Raw genomic sequence first — 21,039 nt, 5'->3', positions numbered from 1 at the left:
ACGCGGTGCGTGACATCTCCCCGTCGTCGCCTTCGTTGTCGCGAGCGAGGAAGGCTGTCTCTTTCACCTTCTTCCTCTGCGATGGCCGCAACCGCGTCATCGCCAGTCACTCCGCTCGAAATTTCGAAGCTGAAATAATGACCGGCCGCCAACAATGTCCTCTTAAGACGTTCACTGACTTTTAACATCCGAGATTTCGCGACTACATTGTGCGGAATATCGCTGAGGTGATCGTGGCTTCTGCCACGTTATGATTGTCCATCACAGATTACGAAACACGCGCATCCTCGAGGGTGGTTACGGGCTGTACCTGTCTAATTGTTTACGTGACTTTGAAATTTTCATTGCGGCGTGGCGCAATTGGTAATTTAATTCGGAAAAGCAGAATTAAATTTTAATAAAATTTTATGCGCGCATTTAAACAAATTACAACAGCAGAACTTACGCGAAGCGAATGGAATAATTCAACAGAAATGTAAATATGAAAGACAACGAAATATAACGTAAAATTCGTAAAAAATGCAAAAAAAAAAAACAACAAAACTGCACAAAATGAAATAATTCAACAAAGATATAAATATGAAAGACAAGTAGAAATGTAATGTGAAATTCGTAAAAATTGCAAAAAGGAGAGATAAAATTTTGATTTACAAAAATGGAGAGAGGATTATAAAGACTTATAAAAATTGCTGATTTACGAAGTCAGAGAGATACAAATTGAAAAGTTATCGAAGCAGGGATCGTAAATATATAATATAACCATTACGCGGCGAGATCACACGTCGGAATTCTTCCAGAGAAATTTCTGAAAAAAGAAATTCCATTTGACTGTTGCACATTGCTCGCCGAGGAAGCCAAAGCGCGAATCGAAACCCCATATCGCGAGACTCGCGTGTCGCGCTCTCCCCTTCTCAAGCTCGGGCGGAGAAGCCCGTTCTGGATGATGCCTCGGGAAATTCGTCGAAAGTCACAGCTGGCCGGGTCTATAATTCTAATTTCGTTGCAGGTGCATGCGCCTCTTTCTTTCACGCCGGGTGAAAATTCACAAGATATCGCCGCTCATAATTACCGGGTTCCCCTACCCTCTCTCCCCCACGATGAAATAGAGCCCCGTGCTAAGCCGGACGATTACTGACATGTACGAACAATTAATGTCGCATTATCCCGCAGATTTCGCCGCCTGGGTTCGTTAATTCCGTCGCGAGAAATCGGTATTTCCTACTCTGATAGGGACGGGCGAGTTCGTTACAGGCGGGACACCTTGGCAGAAGGGGAGGGAGGAGGGTTTGTTGCATCCGACGTTGAAAAGCACTCGGATAGCACAAATGCATTTCATTACTTCGCGGGCGGCAGAAAGCCGAGGACACCGAGAATCCGAAAAGGAAAGTGTTAACGGTCTCGTTCAATTTAACTGCCCGTGAAAGGAATTTTGGAGACATGAGGGTCGCAACGACGGACTCGACCGCCTTGATCTTTTTACCCTTCTCGCTGCTCTTCGCGCGGGTTATCGGCGATGGCAATGCGCGGACGTTCACGAAGCCGTTCAACGGCCAGAAGTCGCAGCTTATCTCGTTTGACACCAAGGGCGGAGAGATCGAAGTGAGTATATCGAAGCCGATCGCGCGGAAATTTCGTGGGAGAATCCCGCGTGAAAATCCCATGAGAAATTAACGTACGCATACCCGTCGTTCCCGTTAACAAGCGGATTATTTTCTGCCTCGAGTCGAGATTTTTCAAAAATTAGACTCCGAGTCGACTCTCGTTTGACTTTTCGAATTTTCCAGGTCAATTGGGATGTGTCCGTGCCCTTTTTCACCATACCGCTGAACCACGTGAGCGAGACTGGCGAAGTATCACCTTTGCTTAATGTTAATACGAAGGGATTTTCAATCGCCGGTGTTTTAACAGCCATTTTGACTTTGGCCGTGCCGCTTTTATCAAAGCCAGGGCCAGGAGTGAATTATCGAAGTATGAAGCTTGTTTCTATTTGCATCAGATTTGCATCTATCTGCCCCTCTGTCTTAAAGTAACAAATTTATTATGTAAATATGCATACCTTCGAATTATCCGGAGTGCGAATCCTTTTATCAGATCTCGACTCGCAATGGTCGCAAATGGGAGATACGATAAATGAGATCGTGTTTAGCAATCGATATGTCACACCCTGCGTACAGCGCATCGTTTGCTCCGTCATTTCCGAGGCGAGTCACTCCGATAATCCTTCGAGCACCGATAAGATCATCGACGGTTTGTCAAGGTATGGTTAATTTTTAATCTGTATAGAATAATTAACAACAAATTATTGACAATTATTAATACGCAGAATATCATAATCAGAAATTTTTAATTTTTTTAATCTGAAAGTAATTAGAAAATAATTATAATTCTAAATCAATTATTTGCATAAAAAAAAATAAATTCTAATCATACAAATTTATTTTGTATATCTCAAACAGTCACAAGTGGTTTAAGGAATTCACGAACGGTACAATCCTTCAGGAAGCTATCAGGATGGGACGAGAAGGACGCCACGACTGTGGCCACATTTATAAGGATTGTTTTGTGACGCCGAAAATTTTTAAAAGTATGATGGCTCAATTTGGCGCAATCTGATACCAACGTTCATTATAAAATTGTAAAAACGCTATCGATCTCAAAATATTTGTATTTTGTATTTTTTTTTATCATCACACATGTCCTTGTTGCTGCAGCGAACGCCACATCGCGAACGTCTTCATGAAAATTTTGCAAAAAAAACTCCGTACAAATACATTGTTGAAGCTCGGTTTTTGTTTCACGTTCAATTTTAAAATCATTCGCGATGTAACGAGCGAGTTACATCAGGACGACCGATCTTCATTATCTTGATGCACGAGGTGTGAAATTTCGTCGCGCCCAAGAGAAACCGCGTCGTGTATTTAAATAACGCGCTTTCACTTTTCCTTTTATACAAATCGTTAGAAAATCACTGCTATTATAATAGATATAATGAGGCTAGTGCCGTATATAATCATTTATCACTTTTAAAATAAATAAATTTCAATTTTATTATGACTTGTAAATAATATTTAAAGATTTTATACGAGATTTTCCTGCTCATTTTTTCTTCGAAAGAGTTTCAATTTTTTTGTGAAAAATTGAAGAAATACGAGAAGAGGAATTTAAAGAAAATCTGGAATTTAAGAGACAAATGTGACATGTTTATTTTTATACAAAATAAAGATTATTTTGAAAATATATGAATATATTATCCAAAGAATATAAATGCAATCACATTCCAATTAAATTGTAATACAAGCAATGAGTATCTACGATTATACTTATTTAATAGTTAATAATCATGAATATTATTGTTGCGTTTTAAATTATACGAAATTTTATATATATTGTTAAAATATAGATTTTGAATTCACAAAATCTAATTTTTTAAGAAACATTGATCTTCTCGTTTTACTCGTTTGGAAATTATTTGTTTTTATTTTTCCGCTATTGTTTATTGTAACTACATATAATAAACATGTAGTAAGTATATATATTTTTTATATATATTTTTACATATTTTTGCTACTTACAAAAGTACCCAATTTGTTACGGAACGAACTGTGACTTCGCGATTGTGTTACGCATTGTTTGTCGTTATAATAAAACTTGAAACTCAAGAATCTAAAATAAAGCAAAGCATAAATATCTGCTGCGCTTATTCCTCTCCAAAATTCTATCACATATTTTTCAGTCTTTAAAACCTGACTGTATCGATCTCACTCAAGAATCTAATTTTCGATAAATAAATCTTTCCTTAATGCGTTAAGCGGTAGTCTAGAATAAAATAAACAGAGAGACATAAAACGAATCGCGGTTAGCTCAGAGTTTTGATTCGGCATCCCTCGTTAGATCGCTTTGAAATTTACTGAGATAGATCAAGATTTTGTACTCTCGATACAATTTTTTCGTCAACGTACTGGACACCGTTCTGCTTGAAGGGTGCCAACAGACGCGTCGCACCCGAGGCTCGCGCAGCCTCCGCAAGATCCGCCGCGGTTTTCCCTAACATGTCGACGCAGCGCGGATCCGCGCCGTGATCCATCAGGAACTTTGTCGTTTCCACGTGATCGTGGAGAGCGGCAAAATGCAGTGGTGTACGTCCAGAGATGTTTTTCTGCGACAGATCGGCGCCGGCCAGCAGGTACGACTGCAGACGTTTCGTGTTTCCGATGGTCGCCGCCGCGCACATTTTCTCGCCTATCATCATAGCTTCTCCGTGAAGATGAGCTCCGCACTGCAGCAGCACCCTGATGATCTAAAAGGATAATCACACATAGAGACACATTTATGATTTAGATGTTATCAATTATTCGCTAATTAAAGCAAAATGAATTATATCTTTTGGTATAAATAAGGAGATTTCCGGAATCATCAAGATCTTTTCTGACGTACATGTAATATAATAATAATAATAATAATAATAAATGCCGACAAATTATTTTATATACCACAATACCAACGATTTATTTTATAATTCACGATTTCACTTAAGAATTTAAAATGTTTTACGTATAGAGAAGAGAAGAAATATGGATATTGAGTTAGAATGCGGATTGTAATTTCTTGGGGAAGTGATCTTACCTCGTGACGATCGTATTCGATCGCATCGGTGAGCGGCGTGCGATCAAATCGATCCTTAATATGAACGTTCGCACCCATTTTCAGAAGACGTCGCACAACCTTGAGGTCCCCCTCGCAGCAGGCTATGTGCAAAGCCGTTCGACCATCTGCGTTCGCCTGCGAGATATCCGCACCCTAAATAGGAAAAGCCGATTATAGCGATAAATCAATTAATAAATAATTCAAAACTAACCCGCCCGCAACACGCCGTGAACTTATATTAATTTTTACACTACGGCGTTGCAGTGCCATAGACTGCAATGATTAGTATTAGTATAATCAGCTTACGATATCGACATACGTCATCAGAGATTAACTAATATATAATTAATAATACAAAATCGATATTCCGAAAAAAAATGTAATTTAATGTGAATAGGGAAGAAGAGGGAAAACGTCAAAAGACGTTCTAGTTTTTTTTTTTTTTTTTTTTTTTTAATATTCATCAGTATTTCGGTATTGAAAGATTTAAATTAATCGACGAGAAATTGAATGTGAAGTTTACTAACGTATCCTCTTAATGACTCGAGTTTGACAACGTCGCGTCTGATCACCGCGGCGTTCAGCATAGCCGGGAACAGGATCGATCCCAGCTCTTGAAGTTCCGCCGCCGAGGATAATCTCAAGGATCTAGCGACAGCCTCCACCAGATCCCAGTCCTGTATAGTGGGTGGTCGGCCGGCGGTCAGTTCACCCCGTAAATTCGTTTGCATCATTTGCCGCTTGGTCTCCGTGTCCCACTCGTTTTTCGATAAGACGTACGCGAGTTTCGTCAATGCAGCCTCCGGCGTCATGTCAAAGCCCGATATCACACCTGTTTAATTGATAGCGGAATCGATATCTATAATTAATAGCGAATTACTACAGCGAATTACTATATAATAGCGAATACTGCAAGTCGTAAATTAATCTGCATTTATCTGTCACGAATATCACGCAACCTCGAGCACTATCAGCGGGAAAAATTGTTTATATTTATATAAACTCTCTGTCACTTTATCGTAGGAGTTTTGCGTAATATTCTTTACAATCTTTTTTCGAAATGTAGCAAAAGAAGTTCAATGGAAAGATACAGAATTAAAATTAGAATTAAGATTACTAATAATTTCAGAAGAGTTTCTCTCTTCTCTTATTTACCAGTTGGAAAAAATATTCTTGATATAAATAATCCTATAAATATTAAGGATTCTAAAGGATCCTAAATAATATTATTAGTTTAAATACCTAGGATATAAAATATTCAAATTATTAATATTCTTTTGCATCAATGCACTCATTCAGATTGCACTAACGGTACCAGCTTTTTGAAGCAGTTTTCCAGCTTCGTACGCGTCCGAGACGCATCCGGTCGCGCATTGCGTGATATTCACGATGATAACGCCGCGTTTCGTCGCCGCGCGAAGCTCCTCGATGATGTCCTCGCGATTCGTCGGAACGTTCCCCATGCCATAGGACTGTAGTATAACACCCTCAATGGGCGGTTGAAGAAACACTTTGACCAGATCAGACGTAATGCTGGGAAACAACCGAAGCAAGCCTACGTTCCGATTGAGCGATGCGTGTACATAGAATTTTTCCATGGTGCACGGACGGAAAATCGAACGATAATCGACTACGAAAAAAATATATTAAAATATATATCAGTCCTGAATTTCTTAAAGTGTCTTAAAAGTCAATTAAATTAAAATCAAAGATCTTCTTTTAAGAAAAAAAAAAAAAAAAAAAAAAATTTTAACAGTGGTATATAATATTAATATTTGAGTTATAATGTTATAATTAAATATTTCTTTTTGTCTTTTAAAACCTCAAACAAAATTTCGAGAGAGATTCTTGCTTTAAATCTGTGTGCCACAACCTTCGATCTTGATGTTCGCCGTTGCTAGGGGTGGGAAATTCGGCGATTGAAAAGCTTCGAAGGATGACGCGGACGTCTTGCTCGTCCGATTGCCGCGTAACAAATTCGTGCCGAAGAACACGCATACTTCCGGTATATTGTAATTCGCCGCGATTACAAGGGCCGCCAGGAAATTGTCCAAGCCATCGCTCCTCGTATCAAAAATAGGAACTTGCGAGCCGGTCAAGATGACGATTTTGCCTAGAGCCTCGAGCATGAAGGACAAGGCGGACGCGGTATAACTGAGAGTGTCGGTACCGTGAAGGATCACGAATCCATCGAAGCGCTCGTAGGATTCCTACAACGGAAAAACATTATTTATCTTAGAAAATTGACTCATGTCGATTTATCAAACTGACGCATAGTTCTTGATTATATATCACATAAGTTTTCGCACGTGGATTTTCTTTTTGTCTAAATTGAAGATTAATTCTTTCTCAGAAAATTTACGTGCGATTTATTTAAAAAATAAAATATTATTATTATTATTATTATTATTACAATATCATATCCGTAAAGCACCTTTAATTTTTATGAATTCAATTTAGACAAGAGCAGTGTATATTTTCTTTGATCTTATCTTCGCTCTGTCTTTGTCGGCGCTCTGACTTTGATCAATATACCTTGATATCATTAGCAATACGAATCCACTCATCCATGGTCATGTTACTGGAGTCGCAGAGATTCGAGTACTCGAATACGCTGTAAACGACTCGCCGACTATCGGTTGCGGTCACGCTGTAAGGAGGAAGGCACTTTTAACATTGCGCAAGGGAAAGCGAAAGGGTACGCGAGGAACCGGTTCGCGTTCTTCCGCAAATTAGGTGGAAGCGCCTTTCATTTTTATGGTTCACGTTTTTTCTGCGGGAAATGATCGAAGATCGAGGAAAATTTTGGCGCAGAAAAAACTGCGAATTTCTATTTCTCAAGAATACCTATTTTAACGAATTTCATTAAAAAATTTATCGTTTTCGTTTTGTTTGTAAAACACTAATGCTGCTTAATTACTTAGTTTACGAGAAACTCGATTATAGCTGTCATAAAAACTGCTATATTGGTGGATAAGAAGGGAGGATAAACAATGAAGAGCATTAGGAGTCAAGCGCAGTGAAAGAGCGTAAATAAAAAGTCCATTAAATTACGTCTATATTTAAGGTTCTCTTAAATCCATACGTTTCGATCCACTTTCGGATCGTCTTCAGTAGATACCGCCTCCATATTCTGAGTTGCATGTTAGTCAAAAACTTAACGGATTCGCATAACGATAAACGCGATAATGCAATATCTCGAGAGGCCTCTGTCCAAAACAGTTCCACAGCTGATGTAGGAGACACTGTACGATAAGATCATTTGAATAATTTCAGTTGTTCATTCAAAACAATAGAGTTTTTTAAGAAGTGTCAAACAATAAGATGAACGAGGAACCATTAGAGACTCACCTCGATGATATATCGTCAATTATCCCAATAAAATGCATACAGACGAAAATAAATAGTGAATATTGCAAAAGCATGGTCAAAATTAAAAATGTCGTACAATAAATAAAATAAATTCGGTTAACAAAAATAAAATAAAAAAGCACGTGTCTTAACTGTTTCGTGTTAAAAATTAAAATGTAAAAGATGAAAATAGTAAGTCAAAATCGACAGTCAAAAAATGTTATGAAAAGAAATACGGTCAGCTGTTTGTGAAAACTGTTATTGATTTATTTGTTGCATAAAAATTTGCAATTATTATATTTAAAGATAATGTTAAATTTATAAATAATATTTACGGCAGCACTAGCGGTCCCATCGCACCGAATCTTTTCTCGGCATACTCGCGATCGTGTAATTGTGGATATTTCCGCAGATTCTTGACAAACGCATTGGTTATTGGTACCAGGGCTAGAAAACAGACAGTTTATGTTGTCAGCAAAATGTGAAGATAATTATGACATCATAATAGTTTGTTATACTAGAATCTATTTGTTATCGCATTTGGAGCTTTCATCATATTATGTATTTAATTTCTTTTCAATTCACGTTCAAAGGTGACGATAAAATCGGAGATTTATAACAAAATGTGTGAAATTTTCCTTGTAATATGTGCGAAATATTTGTTGATGTAAAACTTGTATAGTGATGTGTGGAATTCATAGCGTTAATGATCAAAATACACAAATATGCGCTATCAAGGCTGAACTAAAAAAAAAAAGAAAAGAAAAATTCATAAAACGCAAGATTCATAAAATTGTAAGAGAAAACTGCGAAAATTGCTAAAAATGTGTAAAAAAATGTATAATCAGTTGAGAATTTTTTTCCAGCCAATAACCATAAAAAAATAAAAACATTCCGGACACGCGTAAACGCGAAGTCCATATTTGTAAGCTAGTATGTGAAAATTTCATGACATAAAGACATTTCTGGAAATTCACTATAATCTTTTAAATTTGACGAGATGCATAATTACCTCCTTGCTCATTCCTCATCATTCCTATCGTGCCACCCGTGTAGAGTACCAGAACGCGACCTTCCTGCTCATTACCGTTGGCCATGCCACTATTTCGTCTGCTTTCCGTATTTCTGCCATTGCCTTCGTTATCACGCACGTTGTCTTGTGATCCACTAAGAAATTGTGACATAATCGTTCCGGCTTTCACGCGTGAACGGTCGCTCCGATGACTCCTACGAGACTGATTGCTTATGCAAGACCGATCGTTGGTGTCGCATGATCTTACCACTGATAACATACGTTTCTTAGGAGCCTACAAGATGTACAACAGTTAGTGGGGATGAATGTTTTCTATTCTTAAAATTCTTTCAAGACTGTTAGTATTTCTAAATAGTATTTCTAAATTTCATTATTTATATTGTCTCAGACTTATCGAATGCTTATAATCATCAATTATTAATAAATTCTTAAAAGTTTTAAATTGATTAATTAGTTCTTACTTCTTCATTTTATTAGTCTAGTCTTTTTCTCAAATGGGATCAATGGAATATCCACAGTAAGAGAATTTCTTAGTAACATATTCATAATCATGTAATTTATGAATTTTAATTATTTATTATGATTATAAATTCCTATCAAATTCCTATCAAAAATAAATTAATGCAACATTTTGTAAGTTGGAATTTTATTTTACTCAGAATTTTTATACAGTAAAAGAATTAAATATTCAATACTCTATTTTAGTTATTTCTAAAAATAGAATTCCTTAATAAAAAATCAAGTTTACTGGAATGTTACAAAACGAGAATTTCTTAACTTAACTGTGAAAGTGTCTAACGGCAAATTGAAATCTTTAATTCAAGAAAAAAAAAAAACAAATTTATTCTGAATATAGATAAAAGAACAAATCTGATAAACGAACATAGCAGAATCAAAAGATAAAATTAAATTCCATTTTATAAATGTCAATGGAAAATTATTTATTCCATGCAAGATAGATTTAAATTTACCACAAGATTGATCTCAATAAATGCATAAAAGCCAATTCTGCAGTCAATTGATAAAAATTTTTCCTATTTTTTTTTTCTTCGGTTAAATGGAATAAGGGAATAACAAGGAAAACCTTGTCACCTTGTTGCCTTGTTATCATCTGTTAATAGCTGGCTTATTCGACAATAATTTACTCTTTTGCACGTATGATTATGGTCATAGAACGTGTTATCTCTAAGCTCTCAGAAAAATAGTAAAGAATGTCAAATTTCCAGCTAAAGCAGTTATTACCATTTTATGACATAGAAGTGTTTATAAACGAAACCGATTACAAAGCGACAAAGAACGAGATGATAAACGTTACATTAGCGTTAATTGTAGAACTAAGTTCAGAACTAGAGATAGGAAATAAATCGCATTTTATTATCCTTTTACTATCTATAATTATAATTCACTACATTAATTAATTAAAAAATAACATTTATTCTTATTATTTTTTTCTCTGCGTTTTGAGTTTATTAAATTTTATTAAATTAACAAATTACTTACTTTATACACATTGTCTTATTTACTTTATCATTTATTACTTTATTAAATTAATAAATGTGGATATTTATCAATTGTAAGCACATAAACAAGATATCTTTTCTCCAAAATCTTTTAAAATATTATGTATATTAATATTTATATAATTACGTAAATAAATTAATAATTTGTAATTAATAATTAACTTGTAATACTTTTTAATCAATTTGCTCGATTAAATTATTTTGTTGACGATAGGATTATTTTAAAACATGCTTCTTCTAAGAATGCAATTTGTATATTTATTTTGACTATTTATTAATTAGCTTTGCTAACAAAAATTTGATTTCTCGATTACTCGAAGTGAGTTCTCTCTCGATATCTCGAGAATTGGTGATTTTTACGGCTCATTTCTAGTATCCACGTCAGGAATAACCGCGATCAGCTGCGACATGACAGTTAAGGAGAGATTGGAGGCGTACAGAAGCAAAAAGCGTAAGGAAAAAATAATGGAATCAATCAAGAACACAATGAAATACGCATTTTCGTGGAGTAGCAAAAACGAAATCGAGAAGTCTATCGAGAAACCGAAGAAAGACGAGGAGGTAAGGTTATACATCTGTTACTTAGTGTCACCTAATTCAAAGAATTCTCTGTAATTCAAGGAAAAAAGCAAGAGTTTTGTGTAAGAATGAGATATTGAAAGTATTTATAAAGTATAATTTTCTTTGTTTCAAGAATAACATGGAAGAAAATGACACGGATGATGACGCAGCTGAAGAATGCAAAGATCTTTTGGAGGAAGAGAAAGACAAACAATTATCCTACAAAGATCCTCGAATACTTTATTTGACTTACATGATAGTCGTTGCAATGTGGATTAGTTTATACATGGTTGTACTCCGATATGAGTTTGGTACTGTTTACCTAGTGCTGTCAGCTCTGTTCTTCATTTGCTGGAACACCAGATCTGATCCGAAGCAACCTGGCGAGCTCAGCGCTTATTCTGTCTTCAATCCGAATTGCGAGGCAATTGAGGGAACGCTCGATGCGTCGCAGTTTGAAAAAGAAATAAGATATGGTATAGGAGGGGTACGATAAGATCAAGATAGATCAATGAACTCTGAGTACTGATTTGCTTGTTGAGATGTAATCCATATTTTGATTTACTTAATCTCGCGATTGGATTGCAGTGATGGAGAAATGATTGTGTATATAAATTTTCAATAAGCAACTTCACAATTTTAAATTGAGTGACATGACTCAGATGTAAATACATGTACATTTGTATTTAGTTTTTTGGAATTTGTATATATTTAAAAGCCAATGTGATCTTATTTAATTTTACAAAAAACTTTATAAAGCTGCAAAAAATGCATCCAGTATATATAAAATATGTCCAAATGTGCATACAACAAAAGTTTAAATTCTGATTCATTAACCAATTTTAAAAATAGAATTATAGTTTTGTTCATGCTACCCATTTGATTATATACAACACTTATTTATGTTTAATACTATATTAGTTGTGTTTAATACTACATTAGTATTATATTAGCAAAAAATTTGAAGTTCTCCTTTTCCAATGCTCTTGCGCAATTATTTAAAATTCAAACAAATTCCTTTTTTTGCATTTTTGTACAACAATACATTTATGGGTAGAAGCGAAAGAAAATGTTTTAATAATTAGATTTTATTTTATATATTATATATATTATGAAAGTGAAACAAAAATTTGTGACAAAATTTTTGTATACATCTAATACATAGTTTTAATTTACTTAAATGACTTCAGAACTTTTATCAAAATTTTTTGAGTGAAGCGAACAAACTTAGCATGCAATATTCATATGTGATATATTTTTTCTGTATTATAGTTTAGGATTTATATTATGATACTTAAATATAAGCGTTGTATAAAAAAATTTTAATATAATTATTAGATTTTATATTTTCTATATTTACATATTATTTTTTATTCCTATTTAATATAACATGTATATTTTCAATTTAATATAAATTTAATATTCATATTTAGAATTTCATTTTACATATTACATTTAATATCTTTGTCAAGTCAATTCTGGTGAATTATTTTATAAATGTAAGCATTTAAAAATTACTTGTGAATGTACAATAATAAAATCTATATTCTTGATTCTTTAAACAATATATATTGCTATACATAAAACATATTATCTTTCTTTCAAAACTTGTATAGCATCCTCATAACATTTCGTCATCTGATCGAGATAAGTTAATATGATAGACTCGCTAATAGATTCATGTAATAGTTTGTGTAATATCGCTAGGTCAGTTTTGGAATGCAAATCGATTTCATCGGGGCACAAAAGAGCTTTATCCAGATCCAGAAGTAGATCGTTCCATATCCTTATAGACAATATCCTAGAAAATATGTGACGAAATATAAACTCTATAATGCTAAATGTTGAGCCAATTTTCTTAACAAATTTAACATTAGACCTGTAACAATATCATTTATGCAATGGCAATTTTAAACTTGTTAATTATTAACTGATGACTAATTAATTCAAAATTTACTATACTTACTGGGTATTATCTGCCACGTCGATTTTTATATTGGAATCCTTCACGGTTTCGAGTAAGATTTTTAACGTTTTCTTTAGCTTCTCTGTAAATGCAAATAATGCACCATAAAACAACGTCTAATTGTTTACAATAGCTCTTTACAATTTTTATCAAAAATTAATAAAATTATAGAAAACAAAAATACCTTTTGCGTCCTGAAATCTGCTAGTGTCGATCGACTTTAACATCTCGTTAACAGTTTTATTAAAATATCTTGGCTCCCATTGAATAATTATACTTTCGGATAGTCGCCATATAGTTTGGCTAACGACTTGTGCCAAAATTACGTTATGCACACGTGAATTTTGATTGTGTTGCATTTGACTGTGTGCAGGACCATCATCATTCTATATAAAAAAAAGAGGAAAAAAATGAAATTTTTTAAATTATATGAACATTATTTATTATAAGAATTTTAGCTAGAAATTTTAATCAAATATTTTAGATCTCGGTCTCAAAAAATGTTCCATATATAATTAGATATAATAAGATATGATTATATATAAACATATTCTATATATAATTATATATAAAAAATTTTGTACCGAGATCTGATACAATTCAGTGATGTATTTTATCAGATCGGAAATACACAATTTTTACGTTTTTTTTGCAGAATCGAATTTAATTAAATTCGGACAACACAAGTATTGTTACACGAAACGAAGCTACTACATACTTACAAATGAAAATATCACTTGCGGAACATCTACAGGAAGACGGGGACCGAATACTTCCTGCTCGAGATATTCCCAGTTAGTATTGCCGGGAATTGTCTTGATGCCTTCGACGGCTACGAACCGCATGATGTCCGATCCGGATAAAGCCACACGACCGTTAGCTAAAGTTAGACAGCTCTATATCAGTGCCTGCAATACTGGAAACAATGGAAAATGCACACAAACCTCGCGCGAAACGACCATGCACCGCCAAGTAAGCCACGATCTTTTGCCGCATGAACTTAGGCAGAGCCTGCGGGCAAACGTCCGAGGACGTAAGGGACACGCAAAAGATCAGGCTTCGTCGTGGTTGCCAAACGTTCAGAATCTGTGCCAGTTCCAGAGCCACAGTAATACCGTCTTCCTTAGCGGATAGGATAATATATCTGTCTGAAACAATTCGGTAGGATGAATGGGCGAGGTCTTGCGGAGGATGAAAATAGAAATGAAGTATATAAATGAAGTATACATATAATGATATAAAACACCAAGCACGATTAAAGATTATTCCACACGATTGTAAAGGAAATTATTATACAGAGAGAAAGGGAGAGCGATGAGAAATATCTTTGTCGATATCAGCAAATTTCATTTTATATGGATAAATTTTCTATTTGAAGTGTTCAAATTATTTTCAATTAATTGAGGAATTCACCTGGTTCCTGTGAACCGCGGATGGTCCCGCGAACGTATGACGCATGATTAGACGCTATGTCAACAAATGACAAGTTGGAAAAGAGCCCACTGATGCGCTGCACGTCATCCGGCGTCTGCCGGTCTCTAATTAAAAATAACAAACTCTATTTATCAGTTTCAAGAAATCTAATTTCCAGGAAGTTTTTCTTCTACTTCTAGATTTAATCTAGTTACAAAATCATATTCTGATCGTCATAAATTTAAGAGAATAAAGTAACGTACGCCATACGATCGTAGTTGAATGGCGCACTTTCCAATTCCAGGAGCACCAGTTGTTGAAGATGCTCCGTGTTCCAAAGGCCATTTCCGGCCAATTCGCCGCGTATCTTCTGCACTTGAGCTTCCAGCAGTCTTTCGACGGTGAAGCGACCCAACAGGAAGCCGCAGAGGAGACACAGGAAGCCGACCGAGAAGAGAAATGAGAAACACAACCGCTTTGTCACATATTCGCTGGACTCGCCGATATTGCGGGACATTTGCGGGAAGCTGAGGATTCGCTGCATTCTCGTAGAATATTCGTATAAACTCCTTCGAACGTATTATTGATAACTTTTTCCCAGCGTCCTTTTTTTATATAAGTATATAAACTTTATCGAAAATTTTGCTTCTTGTACAATCGCATTTTGAAACGAAAAAATATATTAAATATATAATATATAGAATTTATTAGAAACACGATCTAAATTTTTATAATTCACACAATTTCTAGGTCTTTTATATCCACAAAAAAAGCACAAAACTTAAATTATTGATTGCACGAACATTATTAAATCTTAAGGCAACGAAATCTCATAATATGGCGCCGCGAATTATTCGCAAAAAGATTCCAACTTTCGAACTTTCCGATAAATCGCAAAAATGGTCCACTTTCAATTGAATCAATCACCAACGCGGTGTTTATGTCGTTTTGATAAAGTTACAAATGTTAAACTAAACTCGATAAATCTTGAACCGTTTTATACGAGAGCGCGACACGTCCATTTGGATCACACTTCTCTCTTGTTACAGGAAAATCGCACGTCGGGTTTTGATCGTCAAGACTATAGAGCTGACCGTTTTCCGCTGTCTCTATCGTCGCCAAATTGCGTAGGATCCCGGAGATATATTTTACAGTACGCCTCTTCGACGTCTCGTTTATTTTACTCTCGTGGAGAGCGCGCGCGCTGCTTTTGTCGCCACTTCTTCGCGTGAAAGAAAATAGAGAAGCGAGAAGAAGAAGAAAAAAACGTATAAACAATGTAACTGCCAGAATGTATTCTCTGATTTAAGTATGTTTTGGACTTTTGTTGCTTTGAAAAAACATTTATCAAATTGTTAGTCATTATTAAGAGATATGTCTAAATAGGGGGGTAGCTAATATATTTTCAATTTTTTGAAAAATTTTAAATAAAATAAGAGATAAATTCAAGATGATCAAGAAAAATCGTCAATCATTATCAAGATTCTTTAAAATTTTTTAATTTGAAAACAAGAATTAATTATTTGGAACAAGAACATTTTACGGCACTGTAAATCCACTGTAGAGAATACAACGCTACACATGTTTTTTCTGGTTGCCGCATATGTAAAGGTCAGAAGCGTGAACGTCGCATGTTGGGCAATTTATTTCGAGCAATAATACGATAGTGGTGTTTCATTTATAAATAGTTTTCAATGTATTACGTGCGCGTGCAAGGTTGTTCCAACTATAGCGTCTTCTATGCGGACTTTTGAAATATACACAAATTTTTCACATGTTTAGTGATAAATACGTATGTTGTCCAACATGTTGAAAGTTCGTTATTCTTTAAATGCTGAAATTATTAATTAATTAAATAATTAATTAAATCCTTCCCTATAGATAGAACTATCAGTATATAAGTCGACGTCTCGATTATTATTTAAATATGTTAATAAAACCAAGGTATATAACTCTATGTCATTAATTATGGACATTTTTAGACATTTTTCAAAATAGAATTATTTTTACAGTTTAATTTTAAATCGATATTTAAATGATCTTTTGTGATATTTGTTAAATACATTAATTACATAAATATAATGCATGCGACATTAAATACATTAATAATCGCATGCATTATATTGATTGTTATATCGTGTATAAATTAAGGAAAAAATAAACAATTATAAATTAATGACAATACTACAGTTATCTAAACTTACAATTTTTATAATTGGTACGGCACTTAACGTTCTGTGTGATTTTTAATTTTAAAAATATTCAACAAATCTCGTGTTTTGTGTACAAATCTATGAAAGTTTCCGCATTCTGAAAATCCTTTTAGACGAGCTGAGTATCGCTAATCATACAAATATGATTGCCGATCGATATCGTTGCAATGATAATTGCAACGATGCAGCTGCGTCATTGCAAGGGTTACAATACAAATTACACGATGCTTGCTCTGTTGAACAATCAAAATATTGATCTTTGAAACATGAATTCTCAACTCTTATTTAGATAGTTTTAACAAATAATTAAACATTCATTATTAATTTATACTTGAATTATTTGCTTGAATTATTGTTTTTATTTTAAATTTGATATACAAAATTGATATGGTCTAAAAGTATAATCAAGAATAAAAATATATGTGTTAATATATGATGATATAATATTACATGATATTAATTTATTTTTCTAAGACATTACAAAGCAACTTAACACTAACAAAATGTAATTAACATGTAAATGTATTCCTAAAATATTACTCTAAATTAAAATACTCTAAATTAAAAAACTCTTTATTCCTAATTCAAATAATTCTTTAAAATGAAGATTTCAAAAATTATAAACTTTTAAATTATAAACTTAATTCAAGATTATATAAATAGTTTTTAAATAATTTAATATAAAATAAAGAATTCAGGTTGGCATAAACATTCCTTTCGTCATTTATCATTTATTCCTTTCAATTTTATTCTTCCAATAACATTATAGCCACGTAATAATCGCATTCTTGCCCACAATGTGTTGATATTTTGTGGTCATTAAAATGCCTCCAGGAGATGAACGTCTTGTAGCATAATTTACATTCGTATGGCTCTGTGTGCAAATGTAGATTTCTTATATAACATATTTAATTCGAAAACTGTTTACCGCATTACGTACAAAAGTATATTTTCTTACTGTGCAAACTCCAATGTGATTTCAATTCCTCATAATTAACATGTGATTTGTAACAATAAGGACAAAATATTAAATTTCTATGTATTGTACTATTGTGTTCCTGGAATTTTAACCAAGTCTTGAACATTACATTGCACATATAGGATATATCCTCGAATGTACTCTTTGCATGTGTATATCCAAATCCATTTTTGTAATATATTGAAAACGACATATACCGCACATGTATCGTCGACCTTCGATCATATGCCGAAAACTTAGAAGTTGGAGATCTTGTTTGCGCAATTCTTTCGGGCTTTTATTTATGAAAAACATCTTTAATACAAATTCTCTTGAGAAAGTAATGATACACTCGTGATGATGGTTTTGTTTCAAACTTTTTGTTAGTTTGTTTTATTTACACAACATTCTATCAAAGTTTATTTTCGACTATCCTTCCCTTTTCGATCTTTCACTATCAAGTATTATATGTGATAGATATTAGTTGATAAATTGCAAGAAGAAATTGTACAATATATAATATAATTGACGAACTTGACGAATTCCGCGGATTCGGCGATCGAAACATATGTGATGCGTATAAATACTTTATGATTTAAAAATTTCTTAAAGTTTAAAAACAAATGACAAATCCTACATGTTTGTTTGAGCGTAAATTATATTACATAATGTACATTATAATAATAATAAAAATAAATTATGTACATAATAATAATGAATTATATTATATAATGTAGATTATGATGTACATTATAATAATAATAATCCAATAATTATTATTTGATAATAAATATATTTAATAATTTGTTGCTAACTAATTATGCGATAATGATCCTCCATGGCGGTCTTCATGACGAAGCTGTGGTATGTCATAGCGTATGATTCTTCACGCCGTGTCGTACTTCAGGTGATAATATAGATTACCGCCTTGGACGAATTGCTTCCCGCATACATGACACGTATATGATTTATCGTCCGAGCGTATACATAGGCCCAGTAACTCTTTCGTGAACGGAATTTCTTGTTGCAAAGTATGTAGACCGTCACCAGACTGGTGGAAGCAACCTTCTTGAATTTGGACCGTTTGACATTCTTCAGATATTCATTAAACTCATTTACTTCCGTTGAGTGTTCTTGCCCTTGGGTGTCTTTTATGTAATATATGTTCAATATCTTTAATTGTGGACATTTTTCGACATTTTTCAAAATTCAATTATTTTCACAGTTTAATTTTATATCGACATTTAAGTAATATCACATTTGTTAAATCCATTAATTATTATGTCGCATGCGTTACATTGATTGATATGTCACAAATTAAGGAAAAACTAAACAATTATAAAAAATTAATGAGACAAAAAAAAGTTATCTAAACTTACAATTCTTATAATAACGTTATCTAATTATCAATATTTATTTTTAAAATAATAATTATTTAAAAATTTTTTTTAATAGTTTTTATTATAAATATTAAAGTTTGGTAATCAAAAATAAAAATATAATCTAATATATCTAATATATAAATTTATATAATCTATATAAATTTAAAAATATAATGTAATATATCTATAATCTAAAAGTTTATAATATTTTCTGAAATTGTTTTTTTAAATGTTATTCTTCTTTTTCTGTAAATTTTCCTTCTAATCGAAATGGCATTTGTTGATGCATCAAATTATGATGTTCTTGCAAAAGCTCCAGAGTGATAAATGTTTTGATGCACCACGTGCACTTAAACGGCTCTATACGCAAACGCAAGTGCTTATATGTATTAAAAAAATTACTTATTTCTCCTAATCTGAATAGAGATATTATTTTTACCATGTATACGCCAATGTTCCATAAAAGTGCCAAGTCTGACATAGGATTTATAGCAATAAGCACAAAATATCCGAAAATAGTGCACTGAAAGAATATGTTCGTAGAACAGGGACCAAGAATTAAATATTATCCTACAATAATCACAAGTGTAATCTTTTTCAGGATGCTGTTCGTCCATATGTGTTCCTAACTGCTGCCTTGTGGAATATAGCAATTGACATGAAGTGCAGACCATTCGGTTTCGAATCATGAAAACGAAAGCTCTATCTTTTTCTTTGTAATAGGATAACATATAATTATTCTCGATTGTGCCTCTAGGCCCAACGATCTCACCCTGTGACACCATTTCAGTGCAAACTCCTTTAAACAAAATAATTTTATATCTGTTAATTATAAATGTTGATTTTAAATTCGGATTTCTAGTGCCCTCACTCACTTTTCACCTCGCTTTTCTTCCTTCTTCGAAGGAAGGAAATCCTTGTGATCGATTAGTGTTCGCGATGAAACAGAATTCGAAACAACAATATTCGAAACTTATTTGCCGTGTAGTAATTAGAATTTAGAAATAAGTAATTTTGTAATAATCAATTTTGCAATTCAAATTACACGTTGAGAAAAATATAACCGATAAGTTGGGTAATTATATTTTTAGATTTCGCGATACATAGATTTCGTACTCACAGCCGATACGACACTCAATGTTCTGTTCAATTTTCAATTTTAAAAATATTCAACAAATCTCGTGTCACGTTTGTATACAAATATATGAAAGTTTGAAAATCCTTTTAGACGAGTTCGGTGTCGTTAATCATACGAATATGCGATTGCCGATCGATATGAATGCAATGATAATAATTACAACGATGCAGCTGCATCATTGCAAAAATCACAATACAAATACGATGCTGTTCTGTTTCTTTTTGAAAACGAAGTTGAATAAATCATAGCAAAGATTCTTACAGAAATAATTTTCACATTACACGTATGAGCAACATTGTTTTAAATGTCCGCAAATTTTTTTATATTGATCTTTGAAACAGGTTTCTTAACTCGCTTAGATGACAGTTTTAACAAACACATTAAAAATTCATTATTAATTTATACTTGAACTATTTGCTTTTATTTTAAATTTGATATAAAACTGATATGGTTTAAAAATACAATCAAGAATGAAGATATATACTTTAAAGCATTGCAAGATATACATTAATATATATGATATAAATTAATATATATTATTGTATGATATAATATAATATAATATAATGTAATATAATATTACATTTAATTGTATTATATTATATTATATTAATTTACTTTTCTAAGACATTACAAAGCAATTTAACATTAACAAAGTGTAATTAACTTGCAAATGTATTTCTAAAATATTATTCTAAATTGAAATATTATTTATTTCTAATTTTAATAATTTTTTAAAATAAAAATTTAAATTATAAATGTTTAAATTATACACTTAATTCAAGATTATATAAATAATTTTTAAATTATTTAATATAAAATAAAGAATTCAGGTTGGCATAAACATTCCTTTCGTCATT

The 21,039-nt window shown here is 32.9% G+C and overlaps 5 protein-coding genes across 10 annotated transcripts; 2 read left to right on the top strand and 3 right to left on the bottom strand.

Moving 5' to 3' along the window:
* Nucleotides 1-438: 438 nt before the first annotated feature.
* Nucleotides 439-3,046, top strand: LOC105426657 (uncharacterized). 2 transcript variants are annotated; one of them, XM_089071058.1, is made up of 5 exons: nucleotides 439-1,395; nucleotides 1,436-1,599; nucleotides 1,785-1,968; nucleotides 2,092-2,257; nucleotides 2,457-3,046. In XM_089071058.1, the coding sequence occupies exons 1-5, from the start codon at nucleotides 1,326-1,328 to the stop codon at nucleotides 2,611-2,613; spliced, it is 741 nt and encodes a 246-aa protein (XP_088927184.1). In that variant the 5' UTR covers nucleotides 439-1,325; the 3' UTR covers nucleotides 2,614-3,046. The 2 variants fall into 2 exon arrangements, with proteins under 2 accessions (XP_088927184.1, XP_088927183.1); XM_089071057.1 differs by lacking the exon at nucleotides 439-1,395 and having other exon boundaries at nucleotides 1,438-1,599; nucleotides 2,500-3,046.
* Nucleotides 2,141-9,517, bottom strand: LOC105426655 (L-asparaginase). Of its 2 annotated transcripts, XM_089071047.1 has the most exons (9): nucleotides 9,008-9,517; nucleotides 8,331-8,442; nucleotides 7,180-7,294; nucleotides 6,518-6,854; nucleotides 5,960-6,274; nucleotides 5,172-5,476; nucleotides 4,624-4,797; nucleotides 3,960-4,297; nucleotides 2,141-2,275 (listed from the first exon to the last, which is right to left on the bottom strand). In XM_089071047.1, exons 1-9 carry the CDS (start codon nucleotides 9,285-9,287, stop codon nucleotides 2,239-2,241), a joined length of 2,013 nt encoding a protein of 670 aa, XP_088927173.1. In that variant the 5' UTR covers nucleotides 9,288-9,517; the 3' UTR covers nucleotides 2,141-2,238. The 2 variants fall into 2 exon arrangements, with proteins under 2 accessions (XP_088927173.1, XP_011636269.2); XM_011637967.3 differs by lacking the exon at nucleotides 2,141-2,275 and having other exon boundaries at nucleotides 3,449-4,297; nucleotides 9,008-9,513.
* Nucleotides 9,518-10,905: 1,388 nt separating this feature from the next.
* Saysd1 (SAYSVFN motif domain containing 1) lies at nucleotides 10,906-14,757 on the top strand. 2 transcript variants are annotated; one of them, XM_089071060.1, is made up of 3 exons: nucleotides 10,906-11,109; nucleotides 11,243-11,596; nucleotides 13,731-14,757. In XM_089071060.1, the coding sequence occupies exons 1-3, from the start codon at nucleotides 10,957-10,959 to the stop codon at nucleotides 13,740-13,742; spliced, it is 519 nt and encodes a 172-aa protein (XP_088927186.1). In that variant the 5' UTR covers nucleotides 10,906-10,956; the 3' UTR covers nucleotides 13,743-14,757. The 2 variants fall into 2 exon arrangements, with proteins under 2 accessions (XP_088927186.1, XP_011636268.2); XM_011637966.3 differs by lacking the exon at nucleotides 13,731-14,757 and having other exon boundaries at nucleotides 10,907-11,109; nucleotides 11,243-12,453.
* LOC105426653 (uncharacterized) lies at nucleotides 12,411-15,032 on the bottom strand. 2 transcript variants are annotated; one of them, XM_089071052.1, is made up of 7 exons: nucleotides 14,752-15,032; nucleotides 14,489-14,613; nucleotides 14,020-14,223; nucleotides 13,798-13,955; nucleotides 13,260-13,461; nucleotides 13,076-13,157; nucleotides 12,411-12,988 (listed from the first exon to the last, which is right to left on the bottom strand). In XM_089071052.1, exons 1-7 carry the CDS (start codon nucleotides 15,030-15,032, stop codon nucleotides 12,700-12,702), a joined length of 1,341 nt encoding a protein of 446 aa, XP_088927178.1. In that variant the 3' UTR covers nucleotides 12,411-12,699. The 2 variants fall into 2 exon arrangements, with proteins under 2 accessions (XP_088927178.1, XP_011636267.2); XM_011637965.3 differs by having other exon boundaries at nucleotides 12,411-12,910.
* A 2,115-nt stretch (nucleotides 15,033-17,147) lies between these two features.
* Nucleotides 17,148-20,412, bottom strand: LOC105426652 (uncharacterized). Of its 2 annotated transcripts, none has more exons than XR_016138007.1 (3): nucleotides 19,481-20,412; nucleotides 17,660-19,401; nucleotides 17,148-17,575 (listed from the first exon to the last, which is right to left on the bottom strand). XR_016138007.1 is itself a non-coding variant. In XM_089071061.1 (3 exons), the coding sequence occupies exons 2-3, from the start codon at nucleotides 19,824-19,826 to the stop codon at nucleotides 19,274-19,276; spliced, it is 474 nt and encodes a 157-aa protein (XP_088927187.1). In that variant the 5' UTR covers nucleotides 19,827-19,840; nucleotides 19,917-20,412; the 3' UTR covers nucleotides 17,148-19,273. The 2 variants fall into 2 exon arrangements, 1 of the variants encoding a protein (XP_088927187.1); XM_089071061.1 differs by having other exon boundaries at nucleotides 17,148-19,401; nucleotides 19,481-19,840; nucleotides 19,917-20,412.
* Nucleotides 20,413-21,039: the final 627 nt, after the last annotated feature.

The sequence above is a fragment of the Pogonomyrmex barbatus genome, unplaced genomic scaffold (genome assembly GCF_055798465.1).
Source record: "Pogonomyrmex barbatus isolate J1 unplaced genomic scaffold, ASM5579846v1 scaffold11, whole genome shotgun sequence".
NCBI lineage: Eukaryota > Metazoa > Arthropoda > Insecta > Hymenoptera > Formicidae > Pogonomyrmex > Pogonomyrmex barbatus.
This window is presented reverse-complemented; position numbering and strand designations above follow the sequence as displayed.

Coding starts and splice junctions, on each gene's coding strand:
- LOC105426655 (XM_011637967.3), bottom strand. CDS start 9,287: ATGTTATCAGTGGTAAGATCATGCGACACCAACGATCGGTCTTGCATA. Junction 7,295..8,330: donor ATGGGACCGCTAGTGCTGCC/GTAAATATTATT, acceptor TCCTCCTTACAG/CGTGACCGCAACCGATAGTC. Junction 6,275..6,517: donor GGCGAACATCAAGATCGAAG/GTTGTGGCACAC, acceptor TTTTTTTCGTAG/TCGATTATCGTTCGATTTTC.
- LOC105426653 (XM_089071052.1), bottom strand. CDS start 15,032: ATGCAGCGAATCCTCAGCTTCCCGCAAATGTCCCGCAATATCGGCGAG. Junction 13,158..13,259: donor CAGATTTCAGGACGCAAAAG/GTATTTTTGTTT, acceptor TTGCATTTACAG/AGAAGCTAAAGAAAACGTTA. Junction 12,989..13,075: donor GACGTGGCAGATAATACCCA/GTAAGTATAGTA, acceptor ATATTGTTACAG/GTCTAATGTTAAATTTGTTA.
- Saysd1 (XM_089071060.1), top strand. CDS start 10,957: ATGACAGTTAAGGAGAGATTGGAGGCGTACAGAAGCAAAAAGCGTAAG. Junction 11,110..11,242: donor AACCGAAGAAAGACGAGGAG/GTAAGGTTATAC, acceptor CTTTGTTTCAAG/AATAACATGGAAGAAAATGA.
- LOC105426652 (XM_089071061.1), bottom strand. CDS start 19,826: ATGGTGTCACAGGGTGAGATCGTTGGGCCTAGAGGCACAATCGAGAAT. Junction 19,402..19,480: donor GGAACATTGGCGTATACATG/GTAAAAATAATA, acceptor GTTTGCGTATAG/AGCCGTTTAAGTGCACGTGG.
- LOC105426657 (XM_089071058.1), top strand. CDS start 1,326: ATGCATTTCATTACTTCGCGGGCGGCAGAAAGCCGAGGACACCGAGAA. Junction 1,600..1,784: donor CCAAGGGCGGAGAGATCGAA/GTGAGTATATCG, acceptor CGAATTTTCCAG/GTCAATTGGGATGTGTCCGT. Junction 1,969..2,091: donor GCCAGGAGTGAATTATCGAA/GTATGAAGCTTG, acceptor TCCTTTTATCAG/ATCTCGACTCGCAATGGTCG.